The sequence below is a fragment of the Crinia signifera genome, chromosome 3 (assembly GCF_055691185.1).
Source record: "Crinia signifera chromosome 3, ASM5569118v1, whole genome shotgun sequence".
Taxonomy (NCBI): Eukaryota; Metazoa; Chordata; class Amphibia; order Anura; family Myobatrachidae; genus Crinia; species Crinia signifera.
This window is the reverse complement of record NC_139219.1, coordinates 68,329,694-68,347,993: the sequence shown is the minus strand read 5'-3', so window position 1 is coordinate 68,347,993 and position 18,300 is coordinate 68,329,694. Positions and strand designations below refer to the sequence as shown.

Genomic DNA, 18,300 nt, shown 5'->3' with positions numbered 1-18,300 from the left:
CCGGTGGCAGCACTGGCCATCTAACCTTACTTGGAACGGCCACTTCATGCTCGTGTGACACCAGTAATTCTGCGAAGGCACTGGACTCGCCAGAATCACGCCACATGTGAATGTACATGCATAGCCACACAACTGTTGGGTTTATATAAATCTCTGAATCAGGCCTACGAAACACAAAGTAGTAAAGAAATAAAATGAGACGAGCGCTCTATAAATTTTACCATTTTATTACTAGGTAAAGCAGTATTTTCAAAACAAAGGAATAGAAATTTTGAACCTAGTGTATATCTTTAGATATATACAACGCAGAAAATATATAGCTGAAAAAATTGCTCCAACTGAAAAATACTTTGAAAATATCAGCGAAAACTTTTTACGAAAAGATTCAAGAAAAATATGTAATCTCTAGAAGTAGATTTAGATTTGTTTATCTTTACAAACATATACGAGTGGACTTATATCATCGTAATCTTAAGACACAAAGGTAAGATCACATGTAACTATGCAGCTGCTCTGCGCAGGATGGCTGACTTCGGAAGTGCAATTGGTGCTCGAGTTCATCACCTCACTCAGTTTAACTGTTCTTAAAGAGATCAATGCAGCTTTGTAATAAGGAGATGTTGTTCTGTAAAAAAAAAAAAAAAGGCAGATCAATAACCATAAGTACACTTCGCTATCTCCATGGATACTAATATGAGATAATATGAGATATTAACAAAATTAAGTGCATTATACCAAAGTGTTCCTTTGTTGGTGGTTGATTAATGCACTCGTTTGAGATATAGGGGGGTATTCATTCCGGAATTCTGGAATTATGTTCCGACAGCCGGAATCACGGATCAGACACAAACTCGACAGTCGGAATTCAATGTTCCGCATGTCGGAAAAAATCCGTAAATTGTCCGAAACACGCAGTGTTGGAATATGGCTGTGAAATCAATAATCCAAGGCCGTTTCCAACAAAACAGATCCGACTATTTTTTAAGTAGGATCTGACAACCTTCAATGCGGTTGTTAATGGCAGCATTGAATAGGTGAGCACCGATATTTCCCCTGCCGGGAAGTATCAGCAATAACATGAAAAGAGAATTAGCCTAGTGGTGAGCAAACTTCAGGGGTCACAGTAGAATGCACCATTGTTTCCGCTGGGTACCGGCTATTAATATTTTTTGCAACAGGACATCTTGTACGTATGGCTATCAACAGTATACCCTCATGTGTCCTGGTTCTCCCACCGACAGCCACAGTTTATTTTCCAAATAGAGATCATTCAATTCCTGTTTTCAAAATATTTTTAATTCTACCAATGATGGTGCAGCATTGCCCAACCCTAGTGTACTGTATAGTATTGATATGGGATCTCCATAATCATCCAAGAAATCAGCATTTACAATAATTTGGATATGAAAGAAAAATGTGCTTATAAAAATATTAATTCACAGATATATTGATAATTCAAGGTTTCCCACTGATCATTGGCACAGAGCTTTGTGTTGGGGGGGGGGGGGGGGGGGGTGTTAATCTACAAGCAGTTGCCAATCTTAGGGAGTCTTATCTTCCAGCAGCCTAATAGTGGGTGTTTCTGACTGTGGCAAACAGTGGTAATCTCTGAGCCGGCATCCTGTTAGGTTGGTCTAGGACACCATTGCTCTTAATGTTGTTAACTGCAATATGGCAACTCACAACTTACAGACCCATCTAGATCACTTTAACAGAACTAATTTAAATATATGTGGATGTATTCATGCCTGTGCTATATGGTTTAAGACGATAGGTCTGAATAAATCCTATGAGGTTGCTCAGAAATAGACTTTCTAAAAAATAACTAACTGTTACTTGCAAGCAAATGCCTCCATGCAGATCTTCTATCAGAAATTGCAGGGCCCAACACTGAAAAATAGGCAGCCCATCTGTCCCTACATAGTGTCACCATACACTGCCCCCATATTTCCCTCTGCCTCTATGCTCTCCCCATCCTCCGGTCTCTTAATGAATTCCCCAAATCTCTGCAGGTCTCCCAGTGACGCCCCCTCTGCACATTCTCCCCCCCCCACCACGCATTCCATTCTCAGCGGTACATTAATACAGAGCTCCTGTGAAGAGATAGGCCTTCCTGACTCATGTTGCGGGTGACTGTGCCTATCACCGACCTCTATCAGTCCCCGGAACATCCAGCCGCAGGGCTCAGTACTACCTAGGGTGGTTCAGAAATCAGGATACATGAATGGTGGAAGCTCTCCTGGCTGAGGGATGTTTAAATGTACCCACAGATTACTCCTTCACATGACGGGCCACGGTCCGACTCCTGACTATTCAATTGAAGACATGACAACATCCATTGCTCTATAAGTGAGGTGGCGGCATGAGCGTATCTATGATGGTTGTGATGTGTGCAGTGAGGCCCACACCACATATCCTCCAAAATACTTACCTTATGTCAGATATCCCTGGAAACATAGCATAAATGCCGTGTTTCTGGAGATCTGTGCCACATCTATCACTACAAACACCACGGATCCATCATGTTTCTGGAGAACTGTGCATGTGCACTACAGAAGTCACAGAGAAAATGGTGTACATGCAATTTTCATGGCGCTCAGCACTTGCCAGGAGTACACTGCAGGAAAAGCCAGTCAGACAGGGGAGCCCTTAATGGAGGTTGCACATGTTCTGTCCCTGCAAGGCGGCATCACATTTAAAGCTGCAATGTACCTTAAGCAAATAGACCTTCCTGTCCCTTTTATCTCTAAAACGTGTTCATTTTATCTAAAAAGCAGCATTACACATATGCAGCTCTATCCGTGTATTATGCACTGCATACCAGGGCGTGCAACTGCATCAATTCATTGGACAGAGATTCATCCAAAACATGGCTCCAGTCTTAGTAAATGTACGACTATACCACCCATACCGCCCCACATACCTTGGCATGCTTTATTTCTAATTCTGTCATCTCCACAAGGTTTTTCCGAAAGGCAGATACTCTCCTTCGCTTGAAGCTAATCAGCTCTGCAAAACAAACACCATTAAGTTGAGGCGTTAATGAAATTTACTAACAGCAATACGCCTTGTGTGTAAACTATAATAATGGAAGAACACATAAAGGAGGCATACAGCTGAAGGCCAAGTTATTTCCTACAACAGAGAACTCTATAAGGGAACATAATATACCATAAAAGGGAGCCTATCCCTTATAGTAAGCATGTAGAGCTTTAAATGAGGCATTACAGCCCCATAAACAGACAGGAAATGGTTTGTTACCCCCAAACACATAGAGATATCTAGTATGATACATACAGTTAACAGGCGGTCAGAATGCAGACACCGACATCTCAGAGGACAGAACCACTACATGGGTCAGTATATATTTACCCCCCCCCCCCCAACCTTCCTTTTGAGCAGCCTAACCTAAACCCCCCTCCCCCCACACACAAACAGCCTGACCCTAACCCCCACACCCAGCAGCCTAACCCTAACCTCTCTTCTAGGTGCCTACCCCTAACCTTCCCATACCCACAGCCTGACCCTATGTTCCCCCACTAGTGCCTAAACCTAACCTCCCCTTTGCTTCCCTGGACGCACACTAACAGCATACTCTGTGTTTAGCATACTCCGTGTTTAGCATCCTGGTAGTCGGTATTCTAGCACTAGCATTCTAACTAATGCCGGGATCCAGTTTTGGTCAGGGCTCTGGCACTAGTATACTGAACGCAGGCATCAAGATCGCATCCGGACACTGCAGTGGGGGGAAATGACAACACACACATGTTCCGCTCCTTTTTATTATTTGGTTTGCCAACCTTGTTTCCCAGACTCTGAGAGCTTCTCAAACTTCTGGCAGCACTCCTGCTGATGCAGTTCCGCCTGCTTCACATCCTTGCTTTTCAATCTTGCTTTATCAAGAGCTTTGTTTGAATTCTCATATTCACCCAGGCTCTTTGTCCGTCTGTGTAACAGGTCCTGTAGCAGGGTGAAGGGAAACATAAATAAATAAATGAAAATTTACTTAAGAATTTTTTTTTCCCCACTTTTGAAACATGAGTAAACAAATACATTTACCTTGGCTGCCTCAATATTAAGCACGTAGTATCTTAGCAGTTCAGAAAGCTTCAAGTCTTCATCTGACGCAACTCTGGCTTCTACTTTCTAAAGATTATGCCAAAAACAAAAAAAAGTCACAGATAAATACATTTTAAAGATGCAAACTAAAGATAGAAATAAAAAAATAAAAAAACATTAAAATAAAACTTACCCGGAGTTTTTCAAATAACTCTGCCAGTTTTAGTAAGTATCTGCAAGTCAAGAATAAATATTATTTCACAATGTGTCCTCATCTGGGGAGGTTCCGTGAAGTGTGAGGTTCCGATGTAATGTGCGGATGTGCACATGGCGAGTAATTACAGGGAGGACAACACCTCTGTCCTGCCTGGGACACCTCACAACTAATTGCACGTTTTGTCTGTTAACTGCTTTTGAAATCGCTACAGTCAAAAAGTTGGACAAAACTTATATAAAAACGTCCAGATTTTTTACTGTTGCAGTTATGGCTTTGTTATGTATACATATTTAAATATGCTTATCAATATTTTTTTTTACAGGAACTGTGCAGATATGGACAAATTAAGGGGTACATTTACTAAACCTTCTAAAAAAATAAAATAAAATGGTGATGTTGTTTATAGCACCCAATCAGATTCTGTTTATTATTTCTTTACTGCATCCTAGAAAATTATAGAATTTGAGTGGTTGCTATGGGAAACATCACCTTTTCATTTTATAGATGCTTTAGTTAACTTTCCCCTTACTACCTGGATCAGACTTTGTATTTCATGTTGCTGGTACTGACTGAGTGATACACATCTCTACAATAAACTGGTGATGTTTCCAGCATACCCATTCTAAGAAGTCATCTTGGCAATAGAACATATAACAAAACATATTCATAGAACAATGGTGGTGCCCAGTCTTAGTATTCATATTGGCCTTGTTGTTAAATGCGGTCAGAACATGACCACTACGGGTCACTGTGAGGACAATTTCAAACTACACTAAAGAAGATGTTACAAGTAATATAAATGTGCGCCCAGCTCAGCGAGGTGCGGCCAAGCCTACTGTAACTGGCAAAGGAAGAATCAATTTGGCTAATGATTTAAAAAAAAGAAAGGACAGTGGCTGTGGTAGGATTTCTGTGAAATGTTTGTTAAAGGATGACTTATAAATGGAGTAAAGACTGATTTGGTAATACAGAAAGAACATTACATGCAATTCAGGGGGGTGATCTGTAATGCTCTCCGAATAACACGTCTCGTAGATTAACATTGTCGGTGGATGTATGAGAGACCTGTGTCTCCAGTAACCAGGCAGATTCCAGGCACAAAGGTTATATGGGGTAAATGACCCTCAGGGCAAAGAGCAGTGCAGAGGTGAGACAGATAAACATGGGAAAGCATCCCATACAGTGAGTGAGTGTCCGAGCCATGCACGCAGTGACAAGTAGCCTTCATTCACATATAAAGCAAGAGTATTTGGAGAATTATATCATACACAAAGAAATAATAGTCCTCATATAGTGATGGGATGCTAAACTTTAGAGCTGTGATTAATGATTTGGTTCTGTAGACTAATTGTGTGAAGAAAATATAATAATCTACTACTACCACTAGTTGTAGTAATAGTTCTAATAAATGACACACACTAATATACATATTTGCACCATTTATTCATTACAAATATTTATAATCATAGGTTGTCAAGATATGTATCTAGCTGCTGATAGTAACAGGGGCTGCCAGCATTGCAGATACAGCCCTCAAATGACTTTTAGCTTTAGAGTGTAAGCTCTCACAAGCAGGGCCCTCTTCCCTCATGTGCTGTTCCTTCTCCAACTTGATGGAACCAAATCCTGCAGGTTTCTGACACACTGATACCTATTCCATTGTCGTCGGCTGATGCAGCTATTGTTTATACCCAGTACATGTCCTCTATTGTATTCATCTGTAAGTCACTCTTTTACTTATTCGTTTATGTACTCTGAATTTGGGCGCTGCGGATCTCTTGTGGCGCCATATAAATAAAGCTGTTTGATCAAGTTTGAATATTTTTTTCCAAAGATTCTTACAATGTTTACAAAAAAAATATCTGTCATTATAATACAAGGGACTGGGGAAGTCCTGTGGTATCATATAAATAAAGGATAAAAATAATAATACACTGGAAAGTGTGCGCTACATGACTCTAGAGCAGGGGTTCTCAACCTCGGTCCTCAGGACCCCCAACAGTTCACGTTTTCCAGATCACCCTGCTGGTGCACTCATTATTCACAGACATTTTAAAAGATCCGCAGGTGGGGGTAATTGCTTCACTTGTGATTCTGTGTGGAGACCTGGAAAACGTGAACTGTTGGGGGAGTCCTGAGGTCCGAGGTTGAGAACCACTGCTCTAGAGCCACAAAGTACACAAGAGACAGAGAAGGGCCAAAGGCAAAAAAAAAATAAAAAAATCTAACTTATACAATGTCGCCCTCCTGTGGTGTATCTCAGATGACAGCCTTGCCTTTCAGTGCTCAGCCTGATATGTAGCACATGAACACAGCGTGGTGTTAAGAGAATGTGCGGGCCTCTGCTAAAAGGAATGTGTTTACTCAACAACTGGGAAGTCATAAAAAGGACTTCCTACTCCAAATAATTTTCTGCCTACTCCTGACAATCACACTTACTTTCTAACTGGAGTGTTCTCCTCATCAGCTAGAGTTGTCAATGCAGCCGAAATATGAATGTAATCGTCAGCAACATCTACAAAGAACACAGAGTATCAACGGTGATATACGTAGTAATACAAAGGCTTTCAGGTACATGAACATTGAAGTCAGGAATTCTTTTTATGTACGTACTTAAAGCCTGTTCAACACCCTTTTATGTAGTTTATCTAATGTACAAGTTCTCTGCACATAAAACTTTATTAATGCCGGTGCTTGGTATAGTATGCTCTACGGATTCCATGAGAATACGCTATGAATAATCTGTTAACAAGGCGGAAAGTTAATTATTGGTAATATACCACACAGGGGTATGGATCGTTAGGTTGACCCAAGAAAGGTTGACAAGTAGAAGGTCGACAGGGTCCTTAGGTGGAAGGTCGGCAATGCAGAAGGTAGACACATATTTAGATTTTTTTTAGGCGTCTAGATCTAGACGTCTAGTTCTGGACACTGTCTAAGTGTCTGGAGACCCTCGCTATGTTCGGCACACTATTCTATTCTCCCTTCATGCCCTAGTGGATGGTAGGGCATGAACTACCGCCTGTTCTGGAACCACAGTGGGGGGGGGGAAATGAAAAGACCCATGTCTACCTTCAGTCCCTGTTGAGCTTTCTTGTGCCGACCTAACGGCCGCATTCCCCACATAGGCCTGGTGACAGCTGTGAACAAAGGGTACACCCATCCCAGGCCCTGTGGTGCAGAGGGGATCCGAGGTTCAGTGGAGGCTAAAATGGGCCAGCAGCACCTATATCGGATTTACTTTCTGGCTGAACCATTCATGTAACTAGTGTTAAAAAAAATACAATTGTGTCAGAGTATCCAGCCCCCTTATCTGCTCCAAAAGTAAGGTTGCCATGCATGATTTTACACTTCTAGGTGCACAATCTAAAGGGACATACACATGGGGTGACCGTGTGCTTAGCGATGTGTACTAAAGCGATCTAGCCGTAGCGATCTGACTACATATCTAAGCTGGCAATGGACGGTACTGCACATCGTCATCGCTATGGGGTGTACACACACTGGGCGATGTGTGCTTAATTTCTAAGCAATCTACAGTAGATAGATCACTTAGAAAAACAGGCAAAAATCGCCCTGTGTGTATGCCCCTTAAGCACTAGACGAGAACAAAATATTTTTTATAATAGTTGGAAGCAATGAAACTATCTGGGTGGTCGTCTCATGCCGCATCATTTATCTATCATCTGTACAATCACACATGGCACACCCAGTGTACATAACAAATGCTCCTACACTAGTTCTCTGCTCCGTTTCATTGTTCTTGTATTTGCTAATCTTATGTTCATGATGTACAGCAACACTGCATGAGGGATGAAGCAGACTTGCACTAAACTTTTGCACCAATAGATTATACGGGATGCAGTTTAAGTCCCGGCGGTCAGGATCCCGGCGTTCGGAATCCCGACCGCCGAAATCCCGACAGTTTCTCCCTCCGTGGGTGTCCACGACACCCCTGGAGGGAGAATAAATTAGCGTGGCGAGCGTAGCGAGGCACCGGGCCCGCTGCGTGGCGAGCGCAGCGAGCCCGCAAGGGGGGGCGATCCATGTCCCCCCTTGTCAGGATTTCGGCGGTCGGGATTCCGGCGTCGGGATTTTGAATGCCGGGATCCCGACCGCCGGGATTTCATACTGAATCCGTTCATACAGGACCATATCAGAGCACTGCATTCCTTTGTTTAAGTAAAGTGGATATTCTTACTTGACAATGGGCCAGATGCACTAAGCTTCCAAAGTGATAAAATGGAGAGTGATAAACAACCAGCCAATCCGCTCCGGTCTGACATTTTTCAAAACACAGTCTGCGACATGGCAGGTAGGAGCTGATTGGCTGCCTGTTTATCACACTCCATTTTATCACTTTTGAAGCTTAGTACATCTGGCCCATAATCTGTAGGATCAGTAGGCAGCTGTGTTTTATAGTGTACCCCAAAAACATAATCAGCTCTTGGGAGAATGTATGAGCAGTGGTGTCACTACGGGGATGTGGACATACCCAAGTGTCACCTGCCAAGGGGTGACATCAAAACGCTGACTCCTCCTCAGTGACTAGAGCCTGGTGCTAAACTGTAACATACGGTGCAGCGCTTGGCTCCTGTCACAAGGCAGGATCCAGCAGCACAGCCAGACAGTCTCTGAGGACAGCCCGGGATCTCTGGGACCCCTGGAGTGATAAAAATGCTAGGCCGTGCCCGCTTCCAATGAGGCTACACCCCATTTTGCCAAAACACAGGGGAATTTAAACCCCACCAGGTTCTAGAGCATAGCGCGGCCCGGATGTATGAGGACTCAAGCCCTAAATAGCTGAAAATCCTCCAAATAGAGCAATGTGTTCAAGAACCACCAATTCCTGTCCAGGAAAGTGGATTACGACTACCGACAATTAATACAATTAAGAACAGAAATATTGTCTATTGCAGTAAAAATACACACTTTTGTGGGACCTTGTCATTTTGTCAGCTTTAATACAAGAATCCTTGATCCTAGTGTGGTAATTGACCAGGAACGTTTTTTCTTGCTCAAAGAATTCATCAACTTCCTGTGCAAAATAAATACAAAAAACGATCACATGAGTGGACAATATCAGGTTGTCCCTGAAATTGAGAAGTAGTAAGTTTGAGTGAAATGTCTTCTATTTACTCCTCCACCAAAGTTGGTCAATTACAGCTGTCTCATTGGCGAGACGGCGTACTGTGGAAAAACTGCACTCTTCACAATGCCAACCGGACCCGTGCCAATATGGTCTCACAGTAGGCTGCAAAATCCCACTTTATTGTGGTCAGAAAATGACAGCAGTGTCAGTCTGACAGCGGTTATCATCTGACTACATTTACAAGCATTCCCGATTGCTCCACTCCTCATGTATGGTAGGTTGGAAAGGACACCTACATGGAGTACAACTCACCTTTACTCCAGAAAGAAGAACTTCATCTGCACTTTTGACCATGCTTCGGAAAAATCCACCAAACATCTCTTTTGTATTTTTCCTCCTCACACTCAACTAAATGAAGAGTATACAAAGGGTTACATCTTTGAAAACAACCTTAAAATAGTTAACCCCTTCAGTGGTGTTTTTTTTTTTTGGGAGAGCTCCCCACTGGGCGAGTTTTTTATGGGGAGCGCTCCCTTACAAAAAAAAAAAAAAAAAATAAACACCACTGCCTCCCTGGGTCTGGGCAGTGCTGCTGCACTGTCAATCAGCGGCTGCCCGGACCTGCGCCCCCCGCACCGCGTCCCTGTCCCCGGCAGCCGGCTTGTGATAAGCCGGCGCCGGGGACTTCAATACAAAACCCGGAGGGGAGGGGGAGGAGGAGGCGCCGCAGAGGGGAGGGAGCCGGGCAGCGCTGAAGCTGCCTGAGTTCAGTAATTGAACTCAGCAGCGCTGCCCAGCTGTAAACAGTGGCAATCCCGAGAATTTTCCGGGCTTGCCAGACTGGGCAATGAGGCACAGCCCGGAAAATTCTCGGGATTGCCACTGAAGGGGTTAATTCAGTTTGTGCCTATAATACTGTATTTTAGGCATACTTGCCACTTTTGGAAAAGCATGTCAGGGGGATTGTGAAGCTAGAAGAGTGGACATGCAGTACTATATCGGAGAGGCGCGTCAAAATGACTTATATCCAGGGGTTAAAGTGAGGAGAATGGGGTGGAACGGAGTTCCACCACCTCTAATGGTGAGGTGGAAATTTCAACCTCCACATTGGCCCTGCACAGTAATTCTTACAGAAAAGCATTCTAGTTTGCAGGGGGATGCCAAAAACCCTACCACTGGCCCTGTCTCTGCCTAATGGGGGGGATGTGACTGGGGGGTAATTAGGTGGCATAGAGAAATGAGTTCCCCCACCGCTGCATGACCACTTTAAGCCCTGCTTATATCCAAATGTAGAGGAGCGTCAAAAGTAATTAAGATCTTGTATTTATGGTATTTTACAAGTGGTTTAATATAAGGTAAAACTTAAAAAAAACAAATGCATGTAGCCATGGGGATCATTGTGCTTTATAACCAATGCAGGGAAATGGCACAGATGATTCCATTTGAAAGTATATATATATATATATGAGATTTCATTGATTTCCCAATAGAGCAACAGCTGCATAATATGGTTTAGGTTGGTGGTTTTTAAACTCGGTCCTCAGGACCCCACACAGTGCACTCATTACTCACTGATACATTTTAAAAGATCCACAGGTGGAGCCAATTATTTCACTTGATTCTGTGAGGAGACGTGCAAAATATGCACTGGGTGGTGTTTTCAACATTGTCAGCTACTCGGTAATTAGTCCTCTATATCTTACACATTACAGTCCACAAACATACATACAAAAAATAGTCAACATTGACACAAAAAAAAAGTGGAAAAAAAAAATAATGTGTACCGTTTCATGTCGACTTTTTGACCCCATCAACCTTTTTTGGGGTAGACCTATACTGTCTATCTAATAATCTGCACCCTTAGAAATGGTATTACTTGAAATACTATTAGGGCAGTACGGACGGTGTAGTGGTTAGCATTACTGCCTCACAGCGCTGAGGTCATGGGTTTGATCCCCACCATGGCTCTAACTGTGCGGAGTTTGTATATTCTCCCCGTACTTGCGTGGGTTTCCTCCGGGTACTCCGGTTTCCTCCCACAATCCAAAAATATACTGATAGGCCAATTGGCTTACCAACTAAATTAACCCTAGAATGTCTGTGTGTGCGTGTATATGTGGTAGGGAATATAGATTGTAAACTCCACTGGGGCAGGGACTGATGTGAATGTTCAAATAGTCTCTGTAAAGCGCTGCGGGATATGTATGCGCTATATAAGAAACGGTTAATTAATAAATAAAAAAATAATAAATAGATGAATATGGGGAAAAGTTACTACTACTTTTAATCATTTATACCAATTAAAATAAACATTTATATATTTTTTTTCTTAGCCATTTATTTCTGACTAACGTTATGGGGGTGGGAGTGTGCCTGCACATTTAAAAAAAAAAAAAATCAGCCAATGAGAATGAAATACATAAGGAATAAGGAAGCCAAAACCTCTGCCTTTGTATCAAAATGATACAGAAACACTATAGTTTCTGTATAACTTTATAGTTATGGTTGCTATGTACGAATATTCAATGCAGGAAAAACTCCTTCATAATGCCATTTAGCACTGCAGATCGCAGTCCTTGTTATTATCAATGTACGTAAGTTATCTCACACCATCTTCAAATGGTGAAAGATAACTCTGTGCTGCTGGGGGACCCCTGCTCCTCCCACTATATAACCCCCCATAGTGGGGCTGAAACATACTAAATAAAAAGAAATACACAGTTGCTGTACTTAATATCTGAATTGGGGCTATTATTTGTCTGCTCTAAAGGTGCCCATACACAATGCGATTTTGGGCCCAAAATCCCATGTGTGTGACATCCGATCTGATGCATGGTCCCGTGTGCATCAGACTGGATCAGGAGGTCAGATAGACTGTACATAAGATTATGTCTGACCTGATCTGGTGCTGAAGCCAGCGGTGAGGCGCAACGGGGCGGGGCGAGTGGTAGCGGGTGTTCAAGCAGGACAGGCAGGTGTCAAATGACTAGCCGGTTTCTTATTAGCTGAGAGCTCTCTCGGCCGCTCAGAAGGTAGGCCGTTGACTGGCTGAGACTGCTCACTATCAGCCAATCAGAGGCCGTCCAGTCATTTGACAGGTTATTTTAAAATTCTAATACCCGCCGCTGCCTGTCCTGCTGAACACCCGCTAGCGCTCAGTGTCTATTCACAGGTGACAGGAGGAGAGGGGGGGGGGGGGGGGGGGAGACACACGTTCACTACCAACTGCCACCACCGGGACAACTCCGGCACCGAACGGGACGTGGGAACGTCCCAAAAAACAGGCCTTTCCTGGCAGAAAGCAGGACAGTTGGGAGGTATGAAAATTGCTTGTGTGTATTTTGTGGTGGGGCTTCCAAGGCATATTATATTTTAGACAAGGGATCATTAGCACTGCAACTAAAAGGAACAAATGTAAAATCTTAAAGTGAGTAAATACTGTAGTTTCCAATATTATGAAAAACTGAATTGAAGGACTAATAAAATAAACAGACAAAAGCAGCAAGGTTTATACTATCCTCATCCCAGAGAAAGAAGCAAAATGGATTTGTATGATTTTACAACAATTGTAAATGGATAGGTCAGCAAATAAAACAGCTGCCTCAACATCCCAGGCTGACACTCTGCACAGGAAGGAAGGGTGCTTACATCTTGGTCGTATTCCAGGAATATATGGAAGTTGTGGTCTTTGCTCAAGATAGGGTGAGAGGAAAGTCTCTGTAGAAAGACTTCGTGGACCGATACGGTCTTCTTAAACACTGCCAGATATTCACTGTCAGAACAAGGAAAAGAAAGTCATAGACTGTAGAATGGCAACAACATGTACACAATACATTTTGAATGCCCATTATACCAGGCTAAGAGCCATATGTATCAAGCTTAAAAAGTGATAAAATGGAGAGTGGTAATCAGCCAGCCAATCAGCACCTAACTTCCATGTCACAGACTGTTTGAAAAATGTCAGGCATGAGCTGATTGGATGGGGGGTTATCACTCTCCACTTTATTACTTTTTGAAGCTGGATACATCTGGCTCTAATTTAGCAGTCCATGTCTGTATAGTTTATAAAGCGTATAACAGGTTTTACAGAAAGGAAATCAAACAGGGCAAGCTGGCTGCACAGCAGTGCCATGCTGCGTACATCTGGTATGCCAGCAGTGAGCTCCACACTGCGTGCCCAAGACAACTTTAGCTTTAGAGATGTCCGGACATAGAGCATTAATGAAAATGACAAACTAATGTACAAGTTCCAACTAAACAGTCCCTGTTCTTGCCAGTAAATCACAGCTGCTAATTAATGTATAAACTAATATACAGGCTGTAAAATACCCTGCTCAACTGACATCACTTCAAATACAGATAAATGACATTGACAGTCATAACCTTGTCCATGGTGGGCCTTGTAGTTCGGGAGAATAAAAACATCTGTCCTTATTCTGAGTGCCACCGTTATGATTTGTACATGGGTAGAGGGTTTGGCAATAGCGCTCTAATCGTCAGTTACTAGTGTCCTGGATATGAGTCCAGTAATGTGGGTGGGGAGCCGCTAAGTAAAGAGTCTGTCCAAGGACCCTATGGAAAGTCCAGTATTGAAGAAATATATACTAATGCTGCCCATACATGCTGCTTTGTGGGCGTGCTTTCTGTGCTGTACTAGCACGGATCACATTGCATTGCAATGTGATGAAACCTAAGTACAAAAAGTATGTGCAAGCACATACTTTTTGTACTGTGCGATGAGGTGCCGCGGGAGCGCGCACCTCAAAGCACACATCGGGACAGCACGCTTAGCAGCGTGTATGGGCAGCTTAAGCACTCACCTTAATGACGCGGTGAAATGAGTATGTTGGTGTGAGGTTGTGATAAAAGACAGAAATTAATGTAAGGTATAAATGATGTGTTTATTAAAAGACATAAATTATAGTTAAATACATAAATATAAATATTTGGTTAATAAACACATAATTTATACCTTACATTAATTTCTGTCTTTTATCATGATTTGTACATGTTAGGCCCAGCTGCAAAGAAGGGAGCCTTGGAGGGCACCGGATTATGTATTTTACTATTACGTGAAGTAACCAACTTGTCAACACACAGATGTGTCCTCATACATCTCGCTGTAACGCATCATGCAGCATTGCCATGACTGGCCACGTGACTGAGCAGCCAGGTTCTGTGCAATTCTGCTAACGTCTGGTGTCTTTTGTCATTATGCTGTCTTAAGCGCAGCATAATGTCACTAAACTGAACAGGGAGTTTGTGATGATTAATTTGATACATGACACTTTAATATTGTGTGTGACCAAGTCTGTATACTGAACAGGAGCAGAACTTGTATTAGAGAACAATACACTGTAGCACTTTATATACAGATTCAGAGACTCGTCATGCACAATATACAAGTGTCACATATCAAATCAGGGGTCCTCAAACTATTTTGCTCCGGGACCCCATCAGACAATAAAAATAATGACAGGACCCCAGCAAGTTACTGCAGGAGTCATCACATCACATGTGTAGTCAGCACCTACATGGCAGCATTGTGGGGGGCACAAAATGATGGGAGGAGTCTAAAATAACAGACAATTGCCGAACATGCAGTTGCTGACGATATTGTCAAATTTGACTGCATTTTCAGACGACATCAGGGTTCATTAAGGACCCGTGTTAACACAGATGGTAAATGGTATAGTGGGTCCACACTAAACAATATGCACAACAACATAATTAACGGTATTGTTAACGAAAGTCGCATAGAGTGTACCCAGCTTTAGAGTGCGTTTACAAATCCAATACTCAGCAATACTGCTCAGTGGTACAGAATAATGCACAGTGCACACTAAATAAAAGTGCTGTCTCTATATAGAAACATTACTGTACAGGAAACACTGTAATGTTCCATTTCTTATACAGATACCGTGGGTGCTACCAAGTCACACGCGTTGTGTAACACGACTTGTAGTGTACGGAGATTAGATGTAGGTGGATACTCTGTATATACAATACAATCTATATAAAGACTGTGCAGTATCCATGCATATACAATAGGATCCAACCAGATTCAGCTTTGTTAGCAAGGCAAAGAAAACACATGCCAATGGTCAAAACCATGTTGCACTGCAGGTGTGGCTAACATAAGCAGAGATACTTAGATTTGGGAGGGTTACATTATTTTCTGTGCAGGGTAAATATGGTCTAGTTTCTTTTTACATTGTGATTTAGATTTCCGTTTGAACACACCCCACCCAAATCTAACTCTCTCTGCACATGTTACATCAGTCCCACCTGCAGTGCACGTTACATCAGCTCCAGGGTGAGGTACGTTAGTTATAAAGATGTGTTGCAGTTTTTGGTGGCTACAATATGAACATAGTCTTCCACCCCAAAAAAAAAAAGGAGGTGCCGTACTGTCTGGTGCTGCTCCCAACCTCTCAGGGCCAGCATCCGCGCTGGGCAGTTGCGGCCTGCTTTAAGAAGTTACCACACTAGTCCTTTACCTGATTAGGAGCTGCATGACACTGCACTGCAGGCAATTTTAAAAGTGGAAAGAATCTGGTAAATTTTGGTGAATGCAACATCATGCCTTGAAGTTACAAGTTGACCAATGTTGTTGACGGAAACTCATTAGCTACACTCGTTTCCAGGGTCAACTTTATGATGTGGCTGGGTGAGTTACTGCAGCATCAGTGCTTAGTATCTCTACACCCAAGTCCCTGAGGTTGTGATCATCCTCTCCCAGGGGCACTTACCACCATGAAGCTCTTCATGGTCTGGAACTACACACTTAACGGTGTCAGTGCCTGGCATCTTCTAGTGGGTCCCATATTGGGATCAAGTCTGAGACAGAGACATAATTCACTGCTCCATAGCATAGATGCACAGGGGACTGCAATAGCAGTGACCCAGAAAAAAAAAAAAGATACAGGCTGACTAGGTAGCCATCTATAGTGCCCCTATCCTGCCGCCACCTACAGTGCCCCTATCCTTCCGCCACCTACAGTGCCCCTATCCTTCCGCCACCTACAGTGCCCCTATCCTGCCGCCACCTACAGTGCACCTATCCTGCCGCCACCTACAGTGCCCCTATCTTGCCGCCACCTACAGTGCCCCTATCCTTCCGCCATCTATAGTGCACCTATCCTGCCGCCACCTACAGTGCCCCTATCCTTCCGCCACCTACAGTGCCCCTATCCTGCCGCCACCTACAGTGCCCCTATCCTGCCGCCACCTACAGTGCCCCTATCCTGCCGCCACCTACAGTGCCCCTATCCTGCCGCCACCTACAGTGCCCCTATCCTGCCGCCACCTACAGTGCCCCTATCCTGCCGCCACCTACAGTGCACCTATCTTGCCGCCACCTACAGTGCCCCTATCCTGCCGACACCTACAGTGCACCTATCCTGCCGACACCTACAGTGCACCTATCCTGCCACCACCTACAGTGCCCCTATCCTGCCGCCACCTACAGTGCACCTATCCTGCCGCCACCTACAGTGCACCTATCCTGCCGCCACCTACAGTACCCCTATCCTGCCGCCACCTACAGTGCACCTATCCTGCCGCCACCTACCAGCCTTAAGAGGGTGTAGCCAGACACCAAAGATACCTGTACAGGAGGGGGTGGGTACACTGGGAATTTCCAATGTACCCCTGTGGGCAGTCTGACCATGACTGATCAGTCTCTCTCAACAATTATGCGCGCACACACACAGACACACACACACAAACTTTCATTCTGAATGCATTAATAAGGACCTAACTGATAAAAGCACAGTAATGGAATATAGGCCATGGTGTAATACAAGCAGATAAATGCAAGATTTCAATTATTGGTGGGCATTATTAATCTGCTCATATAGAAAACTAAATTCATAGCCGACGGAGTTTACAAAGCAAAACCGAACTACTGTGAAGTATTATATTTCTGCCACGTCATTTACAGTCAGGGGACTTCAATGGCAAATCTACTAAGGCAATGTCAGAAATTGGACTGTATGGTGACATTCATTGTACAATATGTAACTAGTGGTGTAGCAAGAACAAGTCATGTATGGGGTGGCCCTCGGAACAGATAGGGCCCACAGGATGATCACGTATACTTGATGTTAGCCAGGACTGTCTATCCGATTAGCAGCAGTAATGAGAATAATGGTGACAGACATGATTAGATTAGCTCTAAGTAAAGAAAAGAACGTAATTATCTCAGATACGCACGCTTCTAACTCCTGTTTCATTTTAGCAAATTCATCCTTTGTCATGGAGCCCTCTCCTTCTCCCAGCTTCTGCATTTTGTCTCTGGGTCCATCAAAGTCAGGTTTCGCAGGTGCTGGTGGAATCTACAGTAAAAACAAAGCACATGAATAAGTGTTCCCCTAGCTACAAGGAAGGAGAAAGTGGTTTGCCAATGAGAGGATACCCTCACATGTATGGGGGAGTGATGCATTCTTAAAAGGGCCATTTCCAAAAGTGGAAACCAGTATACTGCATTACAATCTCCTTGCTTTCCAAGTCACAAACAATGCATTAAGCTGAGAAGACAGTATAGAAGGGAAACCACAGGAAACAGATGCAGGCATGATGGAACACAATCTATTTGGTCTATAACTGACCAGATGACTGAATACAGAGGTTTGCCTGCCTTGTTTGCCAATCTTTATTAAAGAGGGCAAATAAAAAAATGCGAATTATACTCACCGATAATTCCTTTTCTTCTGAGATATCCCATGGCAGCCAGTATACTGGGATATTCCCCTTTCCAACCAATCAGACAGGTGATCTTTTGCAGGGACCGCCCACTCTGGGTACATCAGCTCCCTTCTACCTCCCCTCAGTGTCATTCGAGTGTCTCCGGACCAACAAAGTCCCTGCAGAAGAACACATACATAGGGAGGGAACCCTGGCTGCCATGGGATATCTCAGAAGAAAAGGA

At 43.4% G+C, this 18,300-nt stretch overlaps 1 protein-coding gene across 1 annotated transcript in view; it reads right to left on the bottom strand.

Annotated features, from left to right (window-relative positions):
* Window positions 1-211: 211 nt before the first annotated feature.
* SNX5 (sorting nexin 5) overlaps window positions 212-18,300 on the bottom strand; it is a 54,442-nt gene continuing 36,353 nt past the window's right edge. The window contains exons 4-13 of the mRNA XM_083175954.1: window positions 17,586-17,707; window positions 13,017-13,140; window positions 9,681-9,776; window positions 9,209-9,314; window positions 6,716-6,791; window positions 4,253-4,292; window positions 4,060-4,146; window positions 3,801-3,960; window positions 2,924-3,009; window positions 212-625 (exon numbers count right to left, since the gene is read on the bottom strand). Of these exons, the coding sequence (XP_083032080.1) occupies window positions 575-625; window positions 2,924-3,009; window positions 3,801-3,960; window positions 4,060-4,146; window positions 4,253-4,292; window positions 6,716-6,791; window positions 9,209-9,314; window positions 9,681-9,776; window positions 13,017-13,140; window positions 17,586-17,707 (948 nt within the window). The 3' untranslated portion in view covers window positions 212-574. The remainder of the gene's footprint in view (window positions 626-2,923; window positions 3,010-3,800; window positions 3,961-4,059; window positions 4,147-4,252; window positions 4,293-6,715; window positions 6,792-9,208; window positions 9,315-9,680; window positions 9,777-13,016; window positions 13,141-17,585; window positions 17,708-18,300) is intronic.